This window comes from Pangasianodon hypophthalmus, chromosome 24 (genome assembly GCF_027358585.1).
Source record: "Pangasianodon hypophthalmus isolate fPanHyp1 chromosome 24, fPanHyp1.pri, whole genome shotgun sequence".
Taxonomy (NCBI): domain Eukaryota; kingdom Metazoa; phylum Chordata; class Actinopteri; order Siluriformes; family Pangasiidae; genus Pangasianodon; species Pangasianodon hypophthalmus.
Window position 1 is genome coordinate 15,643,079 of NC_069733.1, and position 23,639 is coordinate 15,666,717.

Genomic DNA, 23,639 nt, shown 5'->3' on the forward strand with positions numbered 1-23,639 from the left:
TGTGATTGAAACACATACACAAAAGAAAGATATTTTAGTTCAGGAAAACAGGCAGTTTTAAGAATTATATGGAGTTTTTAAAAAAATATAGTAGAAAATGTTAACTTTTGATCATGTTAAGGGTTTTCCCAGGTTGCCACACAGGTAGTCATACATACTCTAACCTCTTCATTAGGAAAGGAGAAAAACGACGCTGTGTCTTTAAAAGAAAAGGGGGCGGGGTCTGCTTTAACTACTGTGTTAACTACAGGGGGCGTGGTCTGGGTCCTCCTTTTCTCAATACGATGCAGTTCCAGAGCCTCAGCGTGTCTCCTGTAGCAAACTAAAATGCCTGTTTGAAAAAAAATCCAGTCTGTATTTCGGGAATGCGGAGTTACATGGGCAGATCCATCCTTAAGGCTGATTTCTGTGGTTGTGGGACTTGAACACGTGGTGTTTTTTTTTTCTTCTTCTCCTTCTCTTTAGCTTTACAGAGAAGAAGCGATGGACTTGCACATTCTCGATCACAGACTGAGAGTAACGAGCATCAGCAGAGGTGGGCTGCAGCACTACACCCACCCACTGATCAAGCTGATCTTTCTGAGGAACAGAACCAGGTGAGTTTGTTCTCATAGGTGTGACCATGAATCTCACCTCAGTGACTCCAGCCTGTGTTTTGCATGATCTTTACTGCTGGGGTTTCTCACTGTGGCCTTCAGCTCACTGGAGTGCATTCTCAAAGCAGCTTGGCTTAAAACCTGCCTCATGATTGCTCCAGACTCTTCAGCCACAGACTTTTATAGGATCTGTTAATCTGGAGAATCTCAAGATATGTAGAGACTGGATTGAACTTTTTGATGTCCAGTCTTCAAGCTAGGCTTCCACATGAAACCAAGTTTAAAGCCCATAGATGAAGACTTGGGATGGACATTTTGTGTGTTAGGGATCTGACATTTCGTGTGTTGGGGACGGGACGTTTGGTGTGTTGGGGACGGGACGTTTGGTGTGTTACGGACGGGACGTTTGGTGTGTTGGGGACGGGACGTTTGGTGTGTTGGGGACGGGACGTTTTGTGTGTTGGGGACGGGACGTTTGGTGTGTTGGGGATGGGACGTTTGGTGTGTTACGGATGGGACGTTTGGTGTGTTACGGATGGGACGTTTGGTGTGTTGGGGACGGGACGTTTGGTGTTTTGGGGACGGGACGTTTGGTGTGTTACGGATGGGACGTTTGGTGTTTTGGGGACGGGACGTTTGGTGTGTTGGGGATGGGACGTTTGGTGTGTTACGGATGGGACGTTTGGTGTGTTGGGGACGGGACGTTTGGTGTGTTACAAATGGGACGTTTGGTGTGTTACGGATGGGACGTTTGGTGTGTTGGGGATGGGACGTTTGGTGTGTTGGGGATGGGACATTTCGTGTGTTACAAATGGGACATTCGGTGTTAGGGATAAGACATATGTGTCTTACAGGAGGGACATTCGTGCATTACGATGGGGATGTTTGTGTATTACGAGTCGGACGTATGTTCCTTATGGATGAGACTGTTTTATGGGTGGGACATTTGTCCTTTATGGGTGGGAAAATTTGCATGTTAGGACATTAGGATGTTTTGTGCCTTGCAGGTGAGACTGTTTTAGCATTACGGATGGGACATCTGTACATTTTAAATGGGACACTTGGTGTGTTATAGTTGGGACATTCAATATGTTACAAATGGGACATTCGGTGTGTTACGGATGGGACATTTGGTGTGTTACGGATGGGACATTTGGTGTGTTACGGATGGGACATTTGGTGTGTTACGGATGGGACATTCGGTGTGTTACGGATGGGACATTCGGTGTGTTACGGATGGGACATTCGGTGTGTTACGGATGGGACATTTGTACATTATGGAGGGGATATTTATGCATTACAGGTGGGACATTTGTGCCTTATGGACGAGATTGTTTTACGCATGGGACATTTGTGCGTTACAGGTGGGAAAATGCACGTTAGCGATAGGATATTTTGTGTCTTGTGGGTGGGACTGTTCTAGCCTAACAGATGGGACATATGTGCATTACAGATTGGACATTTGTGCTTTATAGGTGGGACTTTTGTGTGTTGGGGGTGGGACTGTTTTAGTCTTGTGGGTGGGACATTTGTATGTTGTGGATGGGACATTTGTGCGTTGTGCATTATGGCTGGGCTTGTTTTAGCCTTACATTCTACACAGACTATAGAAATCACACAGTCGTGTGGTTAAAGGGAAACTCTGGCCAAATTAAAAATGTAGCAATCGATATGTTGTAAACATGCTTACCTGACTGTTATAGTGGCGACACTAGTTCTTTGTTTTTTAGACTAGAAAGCTGCCTCCTGGAAGCACTTTGGGTTAGATTCTCCAGCTTGCTCACTACATGTTACTATTAGCAATATGTCCTTAAATAGAGTAGCTTAGAAATCTAAACAAGATCTAATGTGTGAAAGTAAGAAATGCAGAAATTAATGACCGTTCTGATGGGTTCCTCAGATGAGTTCACAACCCACTGAACTTAGAGAATGTTTGCAATGCAAATGTCTGTGCAAAAATCTGATGACACTGACGCTTAGTATTGCATTTGATTTCATGTCTAACCGAACATGTCCTGGCATCTGTTAGGACGTCCTGTTGCGTAACGCCAGCACAATATTGTCACAGTATTGCTCAGAACATGGATGACTCAGTAGGTTGAGAAGTTGAGAAGACGTGAAAGTGAACATTTGAAGTCAGCAGAGCGAATCGAAAGAGCATGGAATAAACATGGGTTTATAAAAGACTGGGTTGTAGAAATTTGGGTTGTGGCTTTGTGGTAGAGTGCAGTTTTCAGGGGACGGCTAAGTTTGGTTTCTCTCGTTTCACACTGCAGTCACTGTGGACGTGTGCTTGTGTTGTAGAAGAGCATTATTAAGGTTCAGTTGAACATCGATCATCAGTGTAGCATGTTTTGCGATTTTTAGACGTGCAAGTCCAAACTGCTGGATGTCAAATCAAACATGGGAAGTAGATTAGATAGCAGTCTCTGTATTCACTAATTATTTGCTGCTGTTTCAGAGTGTGTGTGCATTAGGTTCCTCACAGAGCTGTCTAAATACAGGGCTGGTGTTTAGCTTCTTATTATGGCCTGAAAAATACCCTGTCTGTGTTGTCAAAGAAACCAAATTGCGCTATTTCAGCATTGGATGTAACAGTTGAACTCATTTCCAGTTCAACAGTGTGTTTATTTGCATGAAGACATTCAGCATCTGGGAGACAGTTTGCATATCCTGTGATTTATGATGACACTTTTAAGGAAACGCCAGAAAATCCAGTCAAGTATTTAAAAGAAAGATATTTACTCATGCATCACAGATATATAGCGATTGATTGGTGTTATGGATGTGATGTGAGTGTTTTTATGCGATGACACTTGCAACAAATCCTGTGAATTTTTATTCATAATAAATAAGAAAAGAAGTTGTTTCGGGATGTACCTTTTTTTCAAGACATTAGTTTGGACGCAAGACATTTCTTTGGACACAAGACATTTTATTGGTATATACATTAACTGAGCATTATGGGTGGGACATTTTTTTGCACACATGAGGTACATGTCAGATTTTTTTGCATTACAGATGTGACATTTATGCGTTAAGGGTTGGATATTTGTGCATTACAGATGGAATTTTTGCACTTTGGGTGAGACATTTTTGTGTTCCAGGTGAGACGTTACGGGTGTGATATTCATGCATTATAGATGACATTTAGATCTTTGTTGTGGGTGGGATTTGTGCATAACAGAGGAGATGTTTTTGTGTTATGGATGGGACATTTGTGCATAACAGAGGGGACGTTTTTGTGTTACAGGGGGACATTTGTGCATAACAGGACATTTTTGTGTTATGGGGGGACATTTGTGCATAACAGAGGGGACGTTTTTGTGTTATGGATGGGACATTTGTGCATAACAGAGGGGACATTTTTGTGTTACGGGTGGGACATTTGTGCATGACAGAGGGGACGTTTTTGTGTTATGGATGGGACATTCGTGCATAACAGAGGGGATGTTGTTGTGTTGTGGATGGGACATTTGTGCATAACAGAGGGGACGTTGTTGTGTTGTGGATGGGACATTTGTGCATAACAGAGGGGACGTTTTTGTGTTGTGGATGGGACATTTGCGCTGCATAACAGAGGGGACGTTTTTGCGTTATGAGTGGTTCGTTTTTGCATTACAAATGGGACATTTGCGCTGCATATAAGATTTTTCTGAGTTACAGGTGTGATGTTTTTGCGTTATGATGGCACATTTTTGCGTTATGGTGGGATGGGACATATTTGCGTTACGGGTGTGTCATGGGTCTTTTGTGAGTTGTTTTTGGGACTGGTTTAGCTTTGCTGATGGGACTTTTTTTGCATGATGGATGGCACTATTTTGGCGTTATGGATGGGTGTACTATAGTCCCAAAGAATTCTTTGTTTGAAGACTAGAAAGCCACCTCCTGATGATGCATCTTGAAGGTGGAAGTACAGTATGAAGCACTGCAACACTTTGCACTGTGTTCTCCCGCTTGCTCACTTATTATGTCTGTTGTGTTGACATTACGCAGAAGGAAGCCAATATTTTTTCCCCTTTGCTTTCAACTTTTTCCTTCGTCAGTTTGCTATTTGCGTAGAATTGCCCACAGAAACACTGTATTTGTTAGGTAGATGGTTGGCTTGAAGGTCGTTGATGCTTTCTTCTCTGTTTCCGGGTATAATTTGCAAATTGTTTGGAAAAGCGGATCCAGGCCTTTTAAGAGCCTCAAGAAACATTATATGATGCTGTTTTTTATATAACGTAGGTATGCATTACTGCTGGCGTTAGATACTAGGTGGTTTGCATTGATAAAATGCAACAGTTGAAGAATTAAAGAGCTCTGATCATGCTGTGAGGAGGAAAACAACTAGTCTGTCATGTCACCTTGACCTTTTTCTGCTCTCGCCTCATCTTCGTATGTTAAAGGATGTTTTCTTGTGGCTCAGATCGTGCGAAGAGCTTAGAGAACTTGCAGGAAGTGCAGCTCTAGGGGCTCTCAGGGGTGAACAGGAAGTGTGAGGGTAGCTAACACAATGCTGTTGCTGCGAGTTAGCTCTGCGGGTGGAGCTGCACTCTTTCCCCTTTCGCTCGAACACCGGCTCTGTTGGATTCGCTTCTGCTGAGTCGCGCTCAAAACAGGATTCAGCCGCTCAGTGGGGCGCGGGTTCACAGGAGACACGAAGATGAATGGATTAATGGTGCATAAGGGAAACCTTTCAGGAGTGATGTTATATATTATGATGTGACTGTGTCTTTTCCCCTGTTTAAATATTTTGTGCAATATTGAAATAACGATTATTTATACCAGTTAATTTATGAACAAATTTGTTTTATTACGCTTATTTTTCTACAGGAAACAGCATTTTGAGTCACATTGTTCATTATAACAATATAATAACTATATTATATTGTTCATCAAATTAATAAATCTGTAAAAAAAAAAAGAGACTGATATTTTATGCAGCATAATAACTATGACTATTAATCACATATGGAAATGATTTTGATCAGGATTAATCATTACATTCTACAATTATGTAGCCTAATTATGTTTCCTTATAAATACGCACAATGTAGTCAGCAAACACATTTATTTACAATAAGCTTCCTTCTAATAATAATTAAATTACTGCATACTGAAGACTATTTGTCATTTTTTTCTTTTTTAATTGAACACAGTAGTGCTCTTGTAGATGATGAGGTTTAGTACATGAGTACAGAATTCTACATTATTCAGTTTTATAGTTTTTGCTTCATGGTTGTTGATAAAAACCAGGACAGAACATGTTCAGCATCCTTTTTTCCATCACGTAAGCAAGAAGATAACTAAATAATAATTCACCCTTCTAGTCAAAATATATGACCAATTTTCCACAACGAATAAAAACAAAGCGCGAATGTCAGAACAGAACTGAGAGATCTTGCTAGATCTTGCTAGTGCTAGATCTTCTCTGATATGCGTATACTTTCTAACGCTTTGTAGTTGCACGATACTGCTGTTATACGTTATTAAAAAATTGAAAAAAAAACACTAAACCCATTGACTGTTCAGTTTTATTTGAGTAAAATTGTTGTTGTTTTCCATCATCTAGCCTAAATTTAATCGCCAAATGACCAAAATATGACTGAAATAATTATATATTCCATATTTTCATCAAAAAGTTAATAATTAAAATAAATTCAGATTAGCTGTAAAAAATTACATTGTTTGTAGTTCACTAACCTGTTTGTGTATTTCAGGAATAGGAATCTTAAATTATTTGTCATGGCTTTTCTTTAAAGTTAATTTATCACTTAGGTATTTTGTTCAGTATTGATGAATGGGTTACACTAGTATTATTAGAATTATTATTTTTATCTTGTTATATTGTAAAAGATTATTCTATTTATGTTACAAAATTAATACACAGTCAATAAAATTTGAATTGATAATGTGTGTGTTGATTAATTGTAAGCTAAAATGTAATAACATGACAGGCTGAATCGTGTCCTGTGTCATTGTTACTCCAGTAACAAGTAAAAGTTAAAAATGTATGTTACTATAACTATAATTATATAATATTTCACTTATCCCTTTTTCTTTTTTTTCCCTGTAAATTCTTAATATAAAAAAAATCACTGTTTGATGCTTTATATATATGTTTGTGTATACATTATATAATATACACACACACACATTTTATATATATATATATATATATATATATATATAGTTCCCTATTTCACTTCACATTGGTTCTGAGACAATGGATCTGAATAAATTAGACTGTGTTTTCCTAGGTTTCAATGACTTCCCTTGAAGAATTTGGGTCAAGGCCTGAGATGATGTAACCACACACACACACACACACACACACACACACGCTCACATGCACGCACACACACACACGCACCCCATGTCCCCGTGTTGTCCCTGAATGCTGTGTCTTTGTATTAATCAGAAGATGCTGCTTTTTGGATGGCTTCTTGCCTATTCTCCAGCAGATCGGCCAGTTGGAGCATCTTAATCTCCAAAAGACAGCACATGAATTCAGAATAGTGTATATCTGTGTGTCTGGCTCTCATCCCTAACTGTTGCACCATGGAAAACTCCTAGCAGCAATCTGTCATTGTTTTTGTTTAGTTACACCATGTCCGATCTGACTCTTCTAATCTCTCTCTCTCTTTCTCTCTCTCTCTCTCTGCACCTTCTTCTGTCTCACTCTTTCTCCTTTTTAGATGCAAATTCTTCAGTCTGACGGAAACACCAGAAAATTACACAGTCGTTCTCGATGAGGAAGGATTTAAAGGTAACGCACATGCACAGATGTACACTTCACAAAACACCTTTTATTATTATTAGTGCTTTAGGACTGGTTGTAGCTAAATCCATTGCACCTAAATTAGGCTGTGTGTATGTAATATGGAAGATTTACCAGCTACCATGTAACTATTATGCCTTATATGAGCAATGTAAAGGCGGAATGACCATCGAAGAACTCCACAAAAGTATAGGTAATGTCAATATTTACCTCAGATATGGTGGTAGATTACTAAGAAAAAAAACTCAGCATTTACACTTAGCATTAATCCCAAACTGAACTTTTATGATCTCCATCATATTGAAAAAAACATCCATGGTGTGAAGTAAAAGCTAAAAAAAAAAAAGTTACAATCTTTTAAAGTGGTTAATACCACAAGAGTGGGCCATGAACATGAAATTGAAAGTAGCATTAGCCTAATGTTAGCTAACTTGCTAGTGCATGTTTTAAATAAAATGATGTAGTACTAACATTAACTAGCTTGTTTTGAGTTTGGCTCGCTAATAAAGACAAATAGTTACAGATGGAGTGGTAATGTTGTGGTAAAGTTGTGGTAACGTTAGCTAAGTTAATTACTTACAAGTGTACAAGCTGTGCTGCGTTCGTAGCTGGCTAGCATAGTTAATGTAGCTAAATATGGCTGTGTTAATTCTGTTACACTTGTACTGGGGGTTTAATAATTACCTAGTCTTGGGAATTTAACAGCTTTCTTCCTCATCTTCACTAGGCAAACTTTCACTCACCAAGAGAACTGTTTCCACTGTTAGCTGTTAGCACACAAGTACTGTTTACTGTCAAGGCTAAATCTTTTTTTGTAAACCTAGTATTTGTTCTGAAGCACTGGAAAACTGTAAAAGTGATCGTGAAGAACTGGCCTGAAGAGTACACATTAGCAGAGTACAAAGTAATTTCCTCACAGCTTGCATATGCAGGAATAAAAATAGCATCCAGCTAAACTGCCATAACTGTCTGGTTTATGGTTTATGGTTTATGGTTGAAGTTACAGTCAAACTGCTGTAACTGATAGTGCTGGCATGAAACCTGTATACAGTTTTAGGCGAACAGGAAAGGAATAGACCAGAAGGCGAGGACCATTAACATGTTCTGATGCATCTTCAAGTGGGATTATACTATTTATAAGTGCTGAAATATATGAAATACACTCACCAGCCACTTTAATAGGAACACCTGTGCTCTTTTATGCTATTATCCAATCAGCCATGGCAATGCATAAAATCATGTAGATAAAGGTCAAGAATTTTCGTTCATGTTCACATCAGAGATCAGAAAATGATCTCAGTGACTTTGACCATGGCATGGTTGTTGGTGCAAGACCGGCTGGTTTGAGTATTTCAGAACCTGCTGATCTCTGGAGATTTTCACATACAACATTCGCTAGAGTCTAGAGCCTAGAGTGAGAGAGGTCAGAGGAGAATGGCCGGATCTGTTTGAGCTGATAGAAAGTCTACAGTAACTCAAATACCCACTCTTTACAACCGTGGTGGGCAGAAAAGCATCTCAGAAAGCACAGCAGTGTCAAACCCTGAAGCAGATGGGCTACAACAGCAGAAGACCACATTGATTCCACTCCTTTGTTAAAATCTTAGTGTGAGGCCACTTCTATGATGTTCATCTAAAATCCACCAAGATACAAAGCTACAAGTACAGTAGTTGGTGAAACGCACACAAAACTAATGCTTATGGACAGAATAAATATCCTTATTACCTCAAGCTTACTTTGAAGAATGTCTCTCTTTATGCGAGCCTGTTTTCTGCCCGAGCTTGTATCGTGTTGATTGATAAGATGAACAGAACATAGTCATTTTCTTTAGTCACAGATTTATTGTTATAGGATCTTCATTGTATAATATGAAATGGAGAAAACACATCATTACATGGTCTGTTATAGAATTCAGCCAAGACTTTACAAAAACCAGCTGATGAACTGTTGCTGTAGATCGTATATAAAATGTGAGCAGGTAACCTCTAGTGGCAGGCTGTAGTACAATTTTTAACCATATTCGATGAATCAAATTCAGTCCAATGAAATTGTAGGCTGTTGGATCAGGGCGTGGTTAATGAGACGACATATGGCGTGAGTTGATTGACACCTCATGCACATGCACTTTATGTTACTTGACAAACCAACCACAGACCATCTCAAACATTTGACTTCTGATTAATGATATCCATCTCATGAATGAATCGTTCTTTTCAAACTTTTTAATGAATAATGAATTTTAATTGAACCAGTTCACATGTCTATTTGAATCAAACTGTGAGCTGTATGAGTGTTAGTGTTATTGATTTAAGAATTCTAGCCTTCTTTCTAGTTAGTTTTCAGCCTAAATGAAGGCAAGTGGCGTACTGGCTTGACTTCTTTTCTGAACTATGGTGGCTCAGTGCACTTAACCATGAATACTGATATCGAAATTAGCCAAACTAAGACGATGATGCATACAGAATGATCCTCAAAATGAGAAAATCGACTCACTTGGTGAGATGAATGTTAGCATTTTTGACCATGATAGACTACAGGAATGAAAAAACCCAAATTTACCCATTTCAACAGATTGTAACGATCTCACTAAGTTAGTCGGCAGCACGTAAGTTGACTGAGTTCAGAAGTTCACCAAAAAAAAAACGATCTGATAAAACACTCGGCCCTAAAGGTGGAGCGAGAGGTTGTTGTAAAGTTTGGCGCCAGGCTAATAAGCAATTTCACTTCAGGAAAAATTGATTCATAAGCTTAATTCATATCACCTCTCTACTTCTCATTTGCATATTAACATAACATCTCTACTTCTCATTTGCATATTAATTGAATACAGTTTTCTCAAAGATGGTGAACGTGTAGGTGCTTGTGATGTTTAATCTTTTTTTAGAGCCATGTCCATGTCAAGATATTTATCACCAAACATAAAAATGGCCTTCAAAACAAGTTTTGAAAGAGGTATTTATGATGAAGACATCTGTACAGAATGACACAGCCATACGGTGGCGTCACTCACCCTGTCATTGGTTCAAAGAAATGCCAGCAGTGTTTCCCAGTGAGAACTGATAGTTTTCACTATATGCAGTCTGCTTTGACTTCCTCTGGTTGATTAGAAATTGCACTCTACTCTTGTTGACCACAGGCTTGCAGAGAAAATTTCAACAGAGATTTCAACATCTGAAATTTGAGATAAAGATACGAAGAAAGCTGTTGCTCTGACTGCCAAGTGATGAGATCTACTCTTGATTAATAAGTGCGGTTGTGGTTTTTCCTCGTAATTTGTTAAAAGCGTCAGCTTTTTTTTTTTTTTTTTTTTTTTTTTTTTTAAACCGTGTTTGTGTGTTAGCACTCATGTACCCCACGTACACTCGTGCCTCACCTTGCCCTTGTTTCCCCCAGATCTTCCCCCCTCTGAGCACCTACAAGTGGAATGTTCCACCTGGCTGCCCCTCAACGTCGTCTCCAATGGGAACGCCTCCAGCAGCTCTCAGGCCGTGGGTGTCACCAAAATCGCCAAGTCCGTCATCGCCCCACTGGCCGAGCAACACGTGTCCGTCTTCATGCTCTCGACCTATCAGACAGACTTCATCCTGGTAAGGAAGTGGATCAGAATCCAACATTGTCGAGATGTGTCCTTGAATGGACGGCTCTGACTGAGGGGTGGGAATTTTCAGGTTCCTCATGATCTGATTAGATTTCACACCTTTATTTCAGTGTTTTATTTCTACAGCTTGTATTATAATTTTTTTTTTTACTTGCATGACCACTTGCTGCCTTTAAAAACATCTATCATGAAAAACACTAGACTTAATCGATTTCTACTATTTTTATTAACACAGTAGTAACACCTGAAAATGTGCTGACCACCAACTCATGACAGGTTACAATTTGTCGTCGGAAATGTTTGGCATTAGTGATGAAGTTGTCCTGTGAATGTAACTGTTTTCCTGCCACGGTTGATGAAGTAGAAGGTGCTGATAGCAGCAGCTAAAAACTGAGTTGTTAAATAGGTGTAGGTGCCAAATGAGTCAGCATGCTGTACCTTTTATACATGATATATTAACATAGTGCGTCAGGTTATAATCATGGGGCTTTTTTACTTAAACATGAATAGTAATGCAGCATTACCGTTCAATTACAATTAATGAAATAAAATATGTGTGATAATTCGGTGCGTTTAATATTTCTGTTGTTTTGTCAAGTTTATTTGACCTGTTGCTGCATGATAATGGCTGAAATGTTATTCACAATTATTTTCAGTTGTACATTATAGACCTGTATTCCTTCAAATGTATAAATCTTTAGAGTAAGAGTGCTTCTTTTATGTTTTTTTAACTGTCCACCCATCTTTCCATCTTTCCATCCATCTATACATTCATCTATCTGTCCGCCAACCCATCCATTTATGCAGCCATCTCTTTGTCTGCCTACCCATCCATCTATCCATCTGTCTGCCCACTCATCCATCTATCCATCCATCTTTGTATCCATCAGTCTGTCTGCCCAGCAATCCACAGATTGCATAGATGCTGAAAGATGAGTGAGTGGATAAATGAATCAATGGATGTATGGATAGTTGAATATATGGTTGCACGGATGCTTGGACGAATGGTTGGATAGATATAGTATGGATGAATGGATATATGACTAGTTGGACAGACAAATGGATGGATATATGCATAGATGGTTGCATGGATGGATGAATGTATGGTTGGATGGACATACAGATGGGTGGATAGGTAGATAGATGAATTAATGGAAGTGTAGACAGATAAGGCATCCATCTGTCTGATGAATAGATGGACGGATGGTTAGGCAGATGAATAGACAGATAGCTAGATAGATCAATGGATGGTTAAACAAATAGAAGGATACAGATGGTTGGTTGGATGAATAGATGGATTGTTTGATAGATGGGTGGATGGACAGAGAGAGAGAAAGAGAGAAACTGACAAGGCCAAAAAATCACCTAAAATACCAATAATTATTCAACCTTACAGTAACTCTTTGTTTCTCTTTGTGTGTGTGTGTGTGTGTGTGTGTGCGTGCGTGTGGTTGCTCAGGTGCGAGAGAAAGACCTGTCAGTGGTGATCCACACCCTGGCTGAGGAGTTTAACATCTTCCAGGAGGTGGATGGGGAGTCGGTTCCAGTGCACAGCCAGGATGTGAACAATGGCCTACAGGGGAACGGCAGAGAGGGTGAGACTGAGCTAAAACGACCTTCTACATTCATGCACATGACTCAAATCTGTAGCACCGAGTTCACAGTGTCTGTGTGTATGTTTGTGTGCGCACACGTGTGTGTTTTCAGTCCCTCGTTCTACATTGCACCCAGTATTGATCCCAGCGAACCAGTACTGTGTGATGAGTTTGGATCCTGACACGCTGCCGGGCATCGCCACCACGCTCATCGACGTCCTCTTCTACTCCAACAGGTTTGCTGCTTTTAAAGTTTCAGTCCACGCATACGGAAGTATTTTTTTTTTATAATATATACCAAACTATGTTTTAAAAATTTTTTTTTTTTTTTTTTTTTTTTTTTTTCTTTTAAAGCTGTACAATCCACTACTAGTCTACCTATATTTGTCATATTTATTTATTACACCATTTAGATATGAAACTAAACTAAGCATTTTAAACTACTAAGAGTGAGGAAATAGATAATATTTCAGTCACACCATTTATCCAATGATAACTGATGGAGGAATGGTTTGCCTGACAACTGTCACGTGTGTAAGACCCAGGAAAGTCTTGCACATCCTCCCTGTTTTATAGAAAAACAATGTATGTGATCACTGCAGGCTATTTTTTTTTTTAAAACAAGTAGGGCAGCTAAGCCCAGAATTAGCCATGTGTTTTTACAGTACCTAGCATTTAGATGACAATGCTGAAACCCACACACTCCAACCGGCATTACATCACTCGAATGTGGGCCAGCAGCTGACGGTCTAAAAATGTTCTAATTCTCTGTAAAAACTGTTAATACAGTAATAGTTCTGATATAAGTTCCTCCTAAATTCCTCCTAATAGTCATTAGGAGGAATTTTTTTTTTCACATTGTGGCCACTAAATATGTTTTTTCAATCTCCAAATATGTCTTTAGGTTTTAGAGTTCATTCTGCATTATATGTGAAAAAAATTATTTGTTAGGCAAGAATAAAAGAAATTTGTACTAATTTCCAATTGTACTAATTTTACTAATTTGCAAACTGTTGTGGATGGTAGCTGGGGGTGGGGTTGAGGACAGGAGAAATGTGTGACGGCCTGGGAAAACCCATCTACACTATATATCCAAAAGTATGTAGACACCTGACCATCACACCTCTGTGAGCACGTTGGACGTCCCATTCCAAAACCATCAGTATTAATATGGAGTTGGAACCCTCTTTGCGCCTCGATGCTTCTGGGAAGGCTTTGTACAAGACTTCGGAGTGTGTCTGTGGGAATTTCTGAGTCAGTTCCAGGGAAATTTCAGTCAAAAGAGCATTTGTGAGGTCCAGTTCATCCCAAAGGTGTTCAGTGGGGTTGAAGTCAGGGCTCTGTGCTGGCAACTCGAGTTCTTCCACATGAAATGTGTCACACCATGACTTCCTGGAGCTTGCTTTGTGCATAGATGGATTGCCTTGCAAGAAAGAGGAAGGAAAGGGTCTTCCCCAAACTTTTACCACAAAGAATACAAGCATACAGTTGTCAAAAATGTCTTTGTATGCTGTAACATTTAACATTACACTTCACTGGAAGTAAGCAGCCCAAATTCTGAAAAACAGAAAAAAAAATCACTCCAGAGAACATGTTTCCATTGCTCCAGAGTCCAGTGGTGGTGCTTTACACCATTCCAGCAGACGCTTTGCATTGTGTATAGTGATCTTAGGCTTGTATGCAGCTGCTTGGTCATGGAAACCCATTTCATGAAGCTCCTGATGCACAGTTTTTGTGCTGAAGTTAAGGCAGTTTAGAACTCTGTAGCTACTGCATGGTCTGGCGCTTTATGGCTGAGCTGTTGTTGCTCCTAGAATCTTCCATTTTATAATAACAGCACTTCCAACAGTGATCCTGACCCCTTCTCCAGTGATCCTCACCCCTTCTGCTCCTCCTCGCTGCCTGACCCATCCTGATGCCCTACTTCTGGTTGGAGTTCTCATCGGTTGAGTTTGCTCGCTGCTGCTGGGGGTGGCCCCATATGGACTGCCTGAAGAACTGTTTGGATGGCTGGGGATGGTGCCAACTGGGGGCTGTGTAGATGGCATGGGGATCACATATGGGGAGCTGTACTGTAATGGCTTGGGACTGCGATTGCTGTAGTGGCTTTGGGGCTGCAGTTGCCACGAGCAGCTTCGTACTCAGGACTCCATCAGTGGACAGTGGATAGACTTTAACCAGCCGGACTTCTTGCAAAAACTGTGATGAATTTATTGGTTGCACAATTGCACTATTTGTCCATATAGTACACAATAATAGAAGGGATTTATTTATAATCGCACTGTCCATTGCACCCAGATGAGGATGGGTTCCCTTTGAGCCTGGTTCCTCTCAAGGTTTCTTCCTCATATCATCTCGGGGAGTTTTTCCTTGCCACCGTCGCCACTGGCTTGCTCATTAGGGATAAATTCACAGTGATAAATTCAAATATTTACAATATATTTTTGTGAATCCATTTATTTCTGTAAAGCTGCTTTGTGACAATGTCCATTGTTAAAAGCGCTATACAAATAAAATTGAATTGAAAAATAAAATTGAATTGAACTTCCAGTGATATATATACAGATAGGTCCGGAAGTATTTGGACAGTGACAGAGTTTTTGTGATTTTGCTTTTATACACCACCACAATGGATTTGAAATAAAACAATCAAGATGTGATCGAAGTGTGGACTTTCAGCTTTATTTTAAGAGATTCCACAATAATATGGCATTTACCATTTAGGAATTACTGCCAGTACCTCCATTTTCAGGGGCTCAAAGGTATTTGGACAAAGTGACATAACTGTAAATATAACCATAATTTGAATACTTGGATGAAAATCCTTTGCAGTCAGTGACTGCCTGACGTCTGGAGCCCATGTTCTCAAAACTCAAATGCTGAGTTTCCTCCCTGGAGATGCTTTGCCAGGCCTTCACTGCAGCCGCCTTTAGTTGTTGCTTGTTTGTGGGTCTTTCTGCCTTCAGTCTTGTCTTCAGTAAGTGAAAAGCATGCTCTATTGGGTTGAGATCAGGCGACTGACTTGGCCATTGAAGAATGTTCCATTTCTTTGCCTTCAAAAAGTCTTGAGTTGCTTTCGCAGTATGTTTAGGGTCGTTATCCACCTGCACTGTGAAGCGGTGTCCTATCAGTTTTGTAGCATTTGGCTGAATGTGAGCAGAGAGTATAGCCCTATACACCTCAGAATTCATCTTGCTACTTCTGTCAGCAGTCACATCATCAATAAACACCAGTGAGCCCGTTCCATTGGCAGCCATACATGCCCATGCCATAACACTGCCTCCACTATGTTTGACACATAATGTGGTATACTTTGGATCATGAGCTGTTCCTTTCTTTCGCCATACTTTTCTCTTCCCATCATTCTGGTACAAGTTAATCTTGGTTTCATCAGTCCAAAGAATCTTATTACAGAACATGGGAGGCCTTTTTGTGGAACCTCTTAAAATAAAGCTGAAACTCTACACTTCGATCACATCTTGATTGTTTTATTTCAAATCCATTGTGGTGGTGTAAAATCACAAAAACTCTGTCATTGTCCAAATACTTCCGGACCTGACTGTATGTCAGCTTTAAGGAATCATAGTTATATTTCACCAAAACAATACGGACATCTTGTTTTTTTATCTTGTCTAGGCTACCTTCGTGCATGAACGTTACTCATGCATGCAAAAGTGGAACACATTTCAGTTCAGAAAAGCCTGTAATTTTCAGAAAATTTCACCATGTGAACGGTTTTTCCAAGCTGCCACATATATATGTATATAATACATTATTTTCCCCGACCTACATGGAAACTGTGTCGCAGCGGACCAAAGTTGGCTTCTAAAAATCTTTCATTTTTATAATTCATCATACCGTGCTTCTATTTATTGCTCTTTCACACCCTTTACTGAGGCTGTTGGGGATTTTGTCACTTCTTTTCTTGTGGAAAACCAGATAACTAAACCAGAAGGGGAAAAAATTGAACTACTGCAGCTGCAGCCCCTGTTGTGAGAAAGGTGTAACAGTGCAATGCTAACATGACTAATCAAACAGAAGTATCATGAATTATCATAGTTTATTATCCTATCCTGTGATTTTCTAGTTTGAATTTTCTTTTGGCCATTTTAGTATCACTGCTAATAGCATTGCTAATATTTTGAGATAGACACTGAATGTCTGGTTTCACATACCCAAGTAATACAGTTTACTGAAGCTAAAGGAAATACGGATTGCTTTTGTGTGTATTTGTGTTATTTTTTTTTTCCTTTTTATGTGTGCAGTCCTAAAGAAGACGCGAATGTCACTGCTGATCTGGAGTGCAAGTTCTTCTCCTTCTCTCTGATCGATGGCTACGTCTCCCTCGTGATGGATACAGAAGCACAGCGACAGTAAGACCCACACTGCCGCACACGTTGTACTCCACTCCTGCGTCTCAGAGACGTGTAACTGATGTGACTGAACGAAATATACACTCACCTGCTACTACTTATTCATGCAATTATTCAATCAGCCAGTCAAGTGGCAGCAGCAATGCAGTGCATAAAATCGTTAAAAAGGTCAAAAGCTTGAGTTAAACTTCACGTCAAACATCAGAATGTGAAGAAATGTCATCTTGGCATGGCTGTTGATGCCAGATGAGCTGGTTTGAGAATTTCAGAAGATGTTCTTGAAATTTCACACACAACAGTCTCTAGAGTTTACACAGAATGGTGTGAGTGGGGAAAAAAAAAATTAATGATTAATAATTAATTGGCAATGACTAATTTAGTCAATGGCAATTCCCAACAGTCAGGCAGCTCTCCGCTATCACATGACAGTTACCAACCAGGGACCAGCCAGGGAGGACGAAGGCTATCACGTACTTCCTCTGAGGCTAGACGTACTTCCTCTGAGGCTAGACGTTCTGCATGCCTGAGCTCTCAGATGCCCATGATTGGCTAGTGTCACTGTGATTGACAGCGAGGAGAGAGAATGCCACCCCTACCTCCCTGAGAGCCTCCAATTTTGCTCTTTTGGGCTCCCGGCCACAGATGGCCGTGGCATCAGCGGGCGTCGAATTTGATGATGGGGCGAACGCTTTTCTGTTGCGCCACTCGGGAGCCCGCGCTGGCTGGCTTTTCATCGGAAAACACACGTTTGATCTGTCCATTCATATCAAGAGGTACCATATTTTAGATGTGGAATAGCACTACATCTGCTGGTGTGGAGAGAGCAAGAGGACGAGTTTACACAGTGCGGAAGACAATGTGGCTATTAGGAGAGATGTATACAAAACTTTTCTTGGAATAGATTTTGAAAAGTAAGCAATCTGAATATAGGTGTTTCAAAACAGAACGAGGTCTGAATAGTTACTTTATTTTTGGATTCTGAATACATAACGCTGTTACTTGTATTCCATTACAACCCAACCCTGTTGTCAGCTGTGTGTGTGTGTGTGTGTTTGCAGATTCCCGGCAGATCTGCTCTTCACCAGCTCGTCCGGCGAGCTCTGGAGGATGGTGCGGATCGGAGGCCATCCGCTAGGTTTTGGTGAGACCCATTTCGATTGTGACTTGGAAACTGGCTTTGTTTTTTTTTGTGGTTTTTTTTTTTTTCCTTTCCAGGAAGTCTTTAGACACATTAACAAGGCCATTCAAGCTGGGATCAAACATAATAAAAGCCAACAAGCATAATGTACCACATGCACTGACAGGATCGAGCAAATAATCCTTCTGAACAGGGAAGGGATGCTGCTGAACTTTGTCCCAGAAGAGCAACGCTCCAGATGCTGGCTATGTGTTTAATTTAGATTATATTTCTGTTTTAGAGTTACTGTATAACAGACAGGAGAGATGGTTTATCACAGAGCAGTGTCGGTGTAAGGTTAATGAATAACTGCTCTCTCTCTCTCTCTCTCTCTCTCTCTCTCTCTTCCTGTCTCTCTACCAGATGAATGTGGGATTGTAGCTCAGATCTCTCAGCCCCTGGCAGACTGTGATATCTCGGCTTATTATATCAGTACATTCAGTTTCGACCATGCTCTGGTGAGTCAACTGGTTTTTTTTTTTGTTTGTTTTTTTTTTATTTAATTTTTTTTCAGTCTCACACCTATAGAGAAGCTGTTACAATCTGAAAAGCATTACAGTTTGTCAGACATTTACACATACAATGTCATCTTTTTGCCCTTATATTGTCAGTAACTTATATTTTTAATGGCCCTTTCAAGTATCATCAGCTTTTGGAATCTATCCCTAATTTACAGTTGAGTGTAAAAGTTTGTATACCCATAGGAGGAAATAAAGAGGACAAAGAAATTTGAATACTGAACAGAATGAATATAAATAATAATACAAGTTAATATTAACATTTATATATGAATTGTTAATATTAAATATTAATATAAATGATAAATTTACTGTGTTGGGTTTCACAGATTATATGATAAGTGACAGAAGGGGTCATATAAAAATTTACATCTCTATTTAAAATTTAAAACTATTTTTCCTGTTGATTTTGTCTTCTTTTTAGGATTTGTGTTTCTTTCCAGGACATTTCTTGTTTCATTTTAGCTTGGAGGTTTTTCTTCCACACAGTAAACATGGGGAATAACCTATTCACTTGAGTACTTTTTTCTTTCTTTCTTTCTTTTTTTTTTTTAATTTAACATAACTCCACTCTTATTAAAAAAAGTTGCATGGAAAAAACACCTTGAAAAACCCACGAAAGCCGTACCATAAACCTGCACAATCAGCACTTCAAGCACGCACAGCATGCACAATTCGCCCGTCAATCAACTTTACTAAACTGTCAGCATTATTAAAATGGCATCCTCTTCCGTATTTCGGAGTAGTAGAGTTAGATTGAAAGGAGAGATAGAAGACTTGCGGTTCTGTGGTTAGGATTTTGAGATAACTTGTAAGGCAGCACCTTTTTTTTGATTAAGTGAATAAAATGCTACTTAGAAAGTGAGAATGCATTTCTGTGCAATAAGAAATACCACAAGCAATTTAACCATGATTGCAATAATGTATTTGTATGAATTTATTTAAAGAATACTCAAGTGCTAATCTCTATCCACAGATTAATACAGACCGCTGAAGACTTGAAATTTCATCAGTAAATAATTAAAGCATGTGATTAGACATGCTTTAGAAATTCGAACACACTTGACACACTAACAGTAGAAGTGTTAGTCGTATCAAAGTCTTATCAAAGCTATAAAAAGGAGTTTTATCCAGTCCAGGAGTAAACATAAAAATACATAACACATGTCTCCACTGGTAACACATAAGCATAAATTCTTCCCTGTGGAAAAGTAGTTCCAACTCTGAAAGGATGAATGACACAGATTTAAAGGTTAATTTACGAACGCCTTGAAGAATTCACAAAAGCGTTTTTACGAAAAGATGTTTCACATACACGTGTATCGACGGAATTCACCAACTGACCCTAGAGTTTTGAATAAACGTTACATGTTCGTTTCTTAATCTGGAGAAACGTGTTGAAATTAGAAATCTACACCTCTTGAGGAATTAGGCTCATTATTGAGATGTGGATAATAATATTCTGGCTGTTTATTGCAGTCATAGAGCTTTTTATTCCTGAACTTTGCACTGACAGAATATATCGAGTAGGTCCGACCGAGCTTACTTTTTTTTTATAGGCTACTTGTTTTTGAGTTATTGAGATAAGAACACAACAGTAAGAACTCTATGATAAATCTAATAACTTTCATAACACCAGATTGTAATTTCCAACATTGGTAAAAAAAAAAAATTATATATATATATATATATATATATATATATATATATATATATATATATATATATATATATATATATATATATACACACACACACGAACACACACATATAGTATGTGTATACACATATGTGTGTGTATATATGTGTATGTGTGTGTGTATATATATATATATATATATATATATATATACATACATACATACATACATACATACACATATAGAGAAGCATTGCTGGAATATTCCTTTAAGCCTATATAAACCCATCATAAACCTGTTATAAACCCATGTAAGGACTTTGCAGTGAATTTAAGTATCCTTTCCCACTCGGCTATTAAACCTTTCTCTCCTTCAGGTGCCAGAAGAGGACATAGCGAGGGTTACAGACATGCTGCAGGATCAGAGGAAAGGCGTCGGATGCTGATGTAACCCTGATTGCTCACACTACAACCGGAACAGCATTAACACAGACAGTGTTGCGATGATCACTGGAAGTGTTTTGATGATGTTTATAAGGTAGGATTGGCTCACAAGAGCACCCGCTCAAGGTCCAATCACAAAGCAGCGAAGTGCTTTTTTTGATCATGAAGCTAGCATGCTAATTGCACATAAAAGTAGCTTTTACATTGTAGAATAGTTTACTGACCAAATGAATCGTAATATTGTAAGGTCTCACAATGGCACCACAGATTTCTGAGTCAGAGGTGTTGAAGATCTTAATTATTTTGGGATATTTTTTGGTTGCAGATTATCAGATTTTTTATGGAGGCCTATTTCTGCCGGGGGGGGAGGGAAACCTTTTTTTTTTTTGCCTTTTCATTAATTTTTTGGCAGCAGCAGAACTGGTCAAAACTTTCAGAATTTATACTTCTTATTCCAAAATTCTGAATAATTATCTCAAAAAGTTGAGTTGTCTCCAAATTCTGACTTATTGATCTTACATATATCAAAAATTTGACTTATCTTAAAATTCAGACTTATTTATATCCTCTTTATCTTAAAAATTTGACTTCTCAAAATTGATTTATCTCAAAATTATAGCTCCGTTCAAAAAAATTTGAATTAATCCTCAGAATTCCGACATCAAAATTTGGACTTTTTTTTTCAAACAACATTCTGAATTATTATCTCAAAATTGTGACTTATCGCAAGATTTTGACTTATTATTATTTCAAAATTTTATTTTGGTATACCAGGTCAAAAATTCAATGAAATTTGACATAATCTCACTAAATGCATGAAAATAAGTCAAATGTTTTAAAAAAAAAAAAATTTACTTTTGAATATAAGTCAGAAGTGAAAACATTTTGAGAGGATACATTATTTTGAAATAAAGCTTGATGAGATAATAAGCCAGCATTTTGAGATAACAAGTCACAGTTTTGTGATAAGCTAGAATTTTATGATTGTAAGTCAGAATTTTGAGACGAGTCAGAATTTGAGATAAGACGTCCGAATTTTGACTGCTGCTGTTGCTGTCAGAATTTTGACTTGGAATGCTGCTCTCGCCAAAAAAAATAAAATAATAAATAAATAAATGTTATGCCAATTTCTTTTTTCTTTTTTGACCTGGCACAAGTGGGCTTCCACTGATTTCAGATGATCTGTGGAACAGCGAGAGACATGACGACTTTTGTCATCAGGATTTTCATTTTGTCAGGGTTTTTTTTTTGTTTGTTTGTTTGTTTGTTTGTTTTTAAATTTTGCTATCATGTAAAACACTATCAGTGTTAGATTTTTTTTTCAGTATTGTTACGATGTATTTAGAACACCAAATTAATATTTGATTCAAGATGTAGCATCCTACTGCACAGGTTTCCTTCTGATGGCCCTGGTGGAAGTCTCTTAAAAAACTTAGTTACTGAAAACTTACTTTGCTCAAAATGAGTGTTTTTCTCACAAAAATGCCTTTGTAAATATATCAAAATGTGTGTGACAATCTAGTTTTCTTATTTTTATTCTAATACCAGCGAATATTTCTTTGCCATCTTATATTATCAGTGTGATTTGGGAGTGAAGGGAAGTATCTCAAACGTATGTTACTTTAAAAAGCAGGAAGTTGAACTCGGGGAGTTTTGTCCCCGTGGTCACCTGCTATGGACTTTTGACCTTCCTGGTTTGGGTTTTTGGGTGAGACAATAGCAATAGAGTTGCTAAGCAATGTGTGACTTTCACTGTTATATCCAATGTTGATACATCAGTGCTTTTTTTTTCTTTTTTTTTTTTTCCTGTAGCTTTGTTGCATAAATGGGCTCAATATATAAACACACATATCAATAAGCTTTTTAATGGTTTAGTCAAAGTCAAACTATATCAAAGCACACTAGACTAAACCCTATTTTCTTTATATAAGTGATTTAAAATTCATATCTGCATAACATAATTCTGTTATTGGGTAATTGAATTAAATTTTTTTTTAAGTCCAAAATGCACTGATAAAGCAGAAATGTTCACAATCTATATGTTGGACATTAAAAATCAGGACTCATGTTGTTCAAGTCCATATGATGCATCATTCTGGATGTGTATTATAATAAACCTTTGATTGAATTAACTGTGAATCTCAGAATCTGTTTTTTTTGTGCACTGCTATACATCCACATAGTCCAATACACACTTAGTTTAATAGGAACACTTGTACACATGCTCATTCATGTAATTATCCAATCAGCCAATCAGTGAGTGTATAAAATATGTTTCAAAATAATTATAGACTTATATTACAACAATAATTGCTAACTTTTTTGTAGAGAGTTTTAAGAATATGCAGGTGTACACATGTGCAAACATTTGCAATGTATAAAAAGCTAGAGCAAAAGATACAGCAATCCTAATACAGGCTGCTCCAGAATTATTGGCACCCTTCAAGAGATTGGGTTAAAATGATTCTATAAAATAAACATGAAATGTTACACTTTTTGACATTTGACTTCTACGTACATTTCCTCTAAAAAAAAAAAAAAAAAAAAAAAATCAATCAGTAATATATTTCTCTCATAAACTCTGGGACTTGCATAAGTATTCACACCCTTGAACTTTTTCATATTTTGTAATGTTACAACCTGGAACTGAAATGGAATTAATTGGAATTATGCAGTTTGTCATGAATATACTCAAAAATCTGCTCATATTGAACTGTGAGGAGAAATCAATATACTTTGCAAAATTATTTACAAACAAAAGGTTGGGATTGCATAAGTATTCACCCCCACTGTGGTGAAACCCCTAAATTAGTTCTGTTGCAACCGGTCACCAGCAAAATACTACACAGTACAGTATGTGTTATTTACTTTATAGATTTATTTTCACTTGTTTTGCAATAAGGGATGGGGAAATTGTGTGGAAATACCTATA

General features: G+C 38.2%; 1 protein-coding gene across 1 annotated transcript; it reads left to right on the top strand.

The window, feature by feature from the left end:
* Nucleotides 1-264: 264 nt before the first annotated feature.
* castor1 (cytosolic arginine sensor for mTORC1 subunit 1) lies at nt 265-22,839 on the top strand. Its single transcript, XM_026931459.3, has 9 exons — nt 265-596; nt 7,280-7,350; nt 10,757-10,950; nt 12,421-12,556; nt 12,669-12,792; nt 16,822-16,929; nt 17,988-18,070; nt 18,470-18,564; nt 20,641-22,839. Exons 1-9 carry the CDS (start codon nt 484-486, stop codon nt 20,707-20,709), a joined length of 993 nt encoding a protein of 330 aa, XP_026787260.1. The 5' UTR covers nt 265-483; the 3' UTR covers nt 20,710-22,839.
* The last annotated feature ends 800 nt before the right edge of the window (nt 22,840-23,639 follow it).

Excerpts from the sequence above, each read along its gene's own strand:
- castor1 (XM_026931459.3), top strand. The coding sequence starts at position 484 with ATGGACTTGCACATTCTCGATCACAGACTGAGAGTAACGAGCATCAGC. Across the intron at positions 7,351-10,756 it reads CGATGAGGAAGGATTTAAAG|ATCTTCCCCCCTCTGAGCAC; the intron begins GTAACGCACATG and ends TGTTTCCCCCAG. Across the intron at positions 12,557-12,668 it reads ACAGGGGAACGGCAGAGAGG|TCCCTCGTTCTACATTGCAC; the intron begins GTGAGACTGAGC and ends GTGTGTTTTCAG.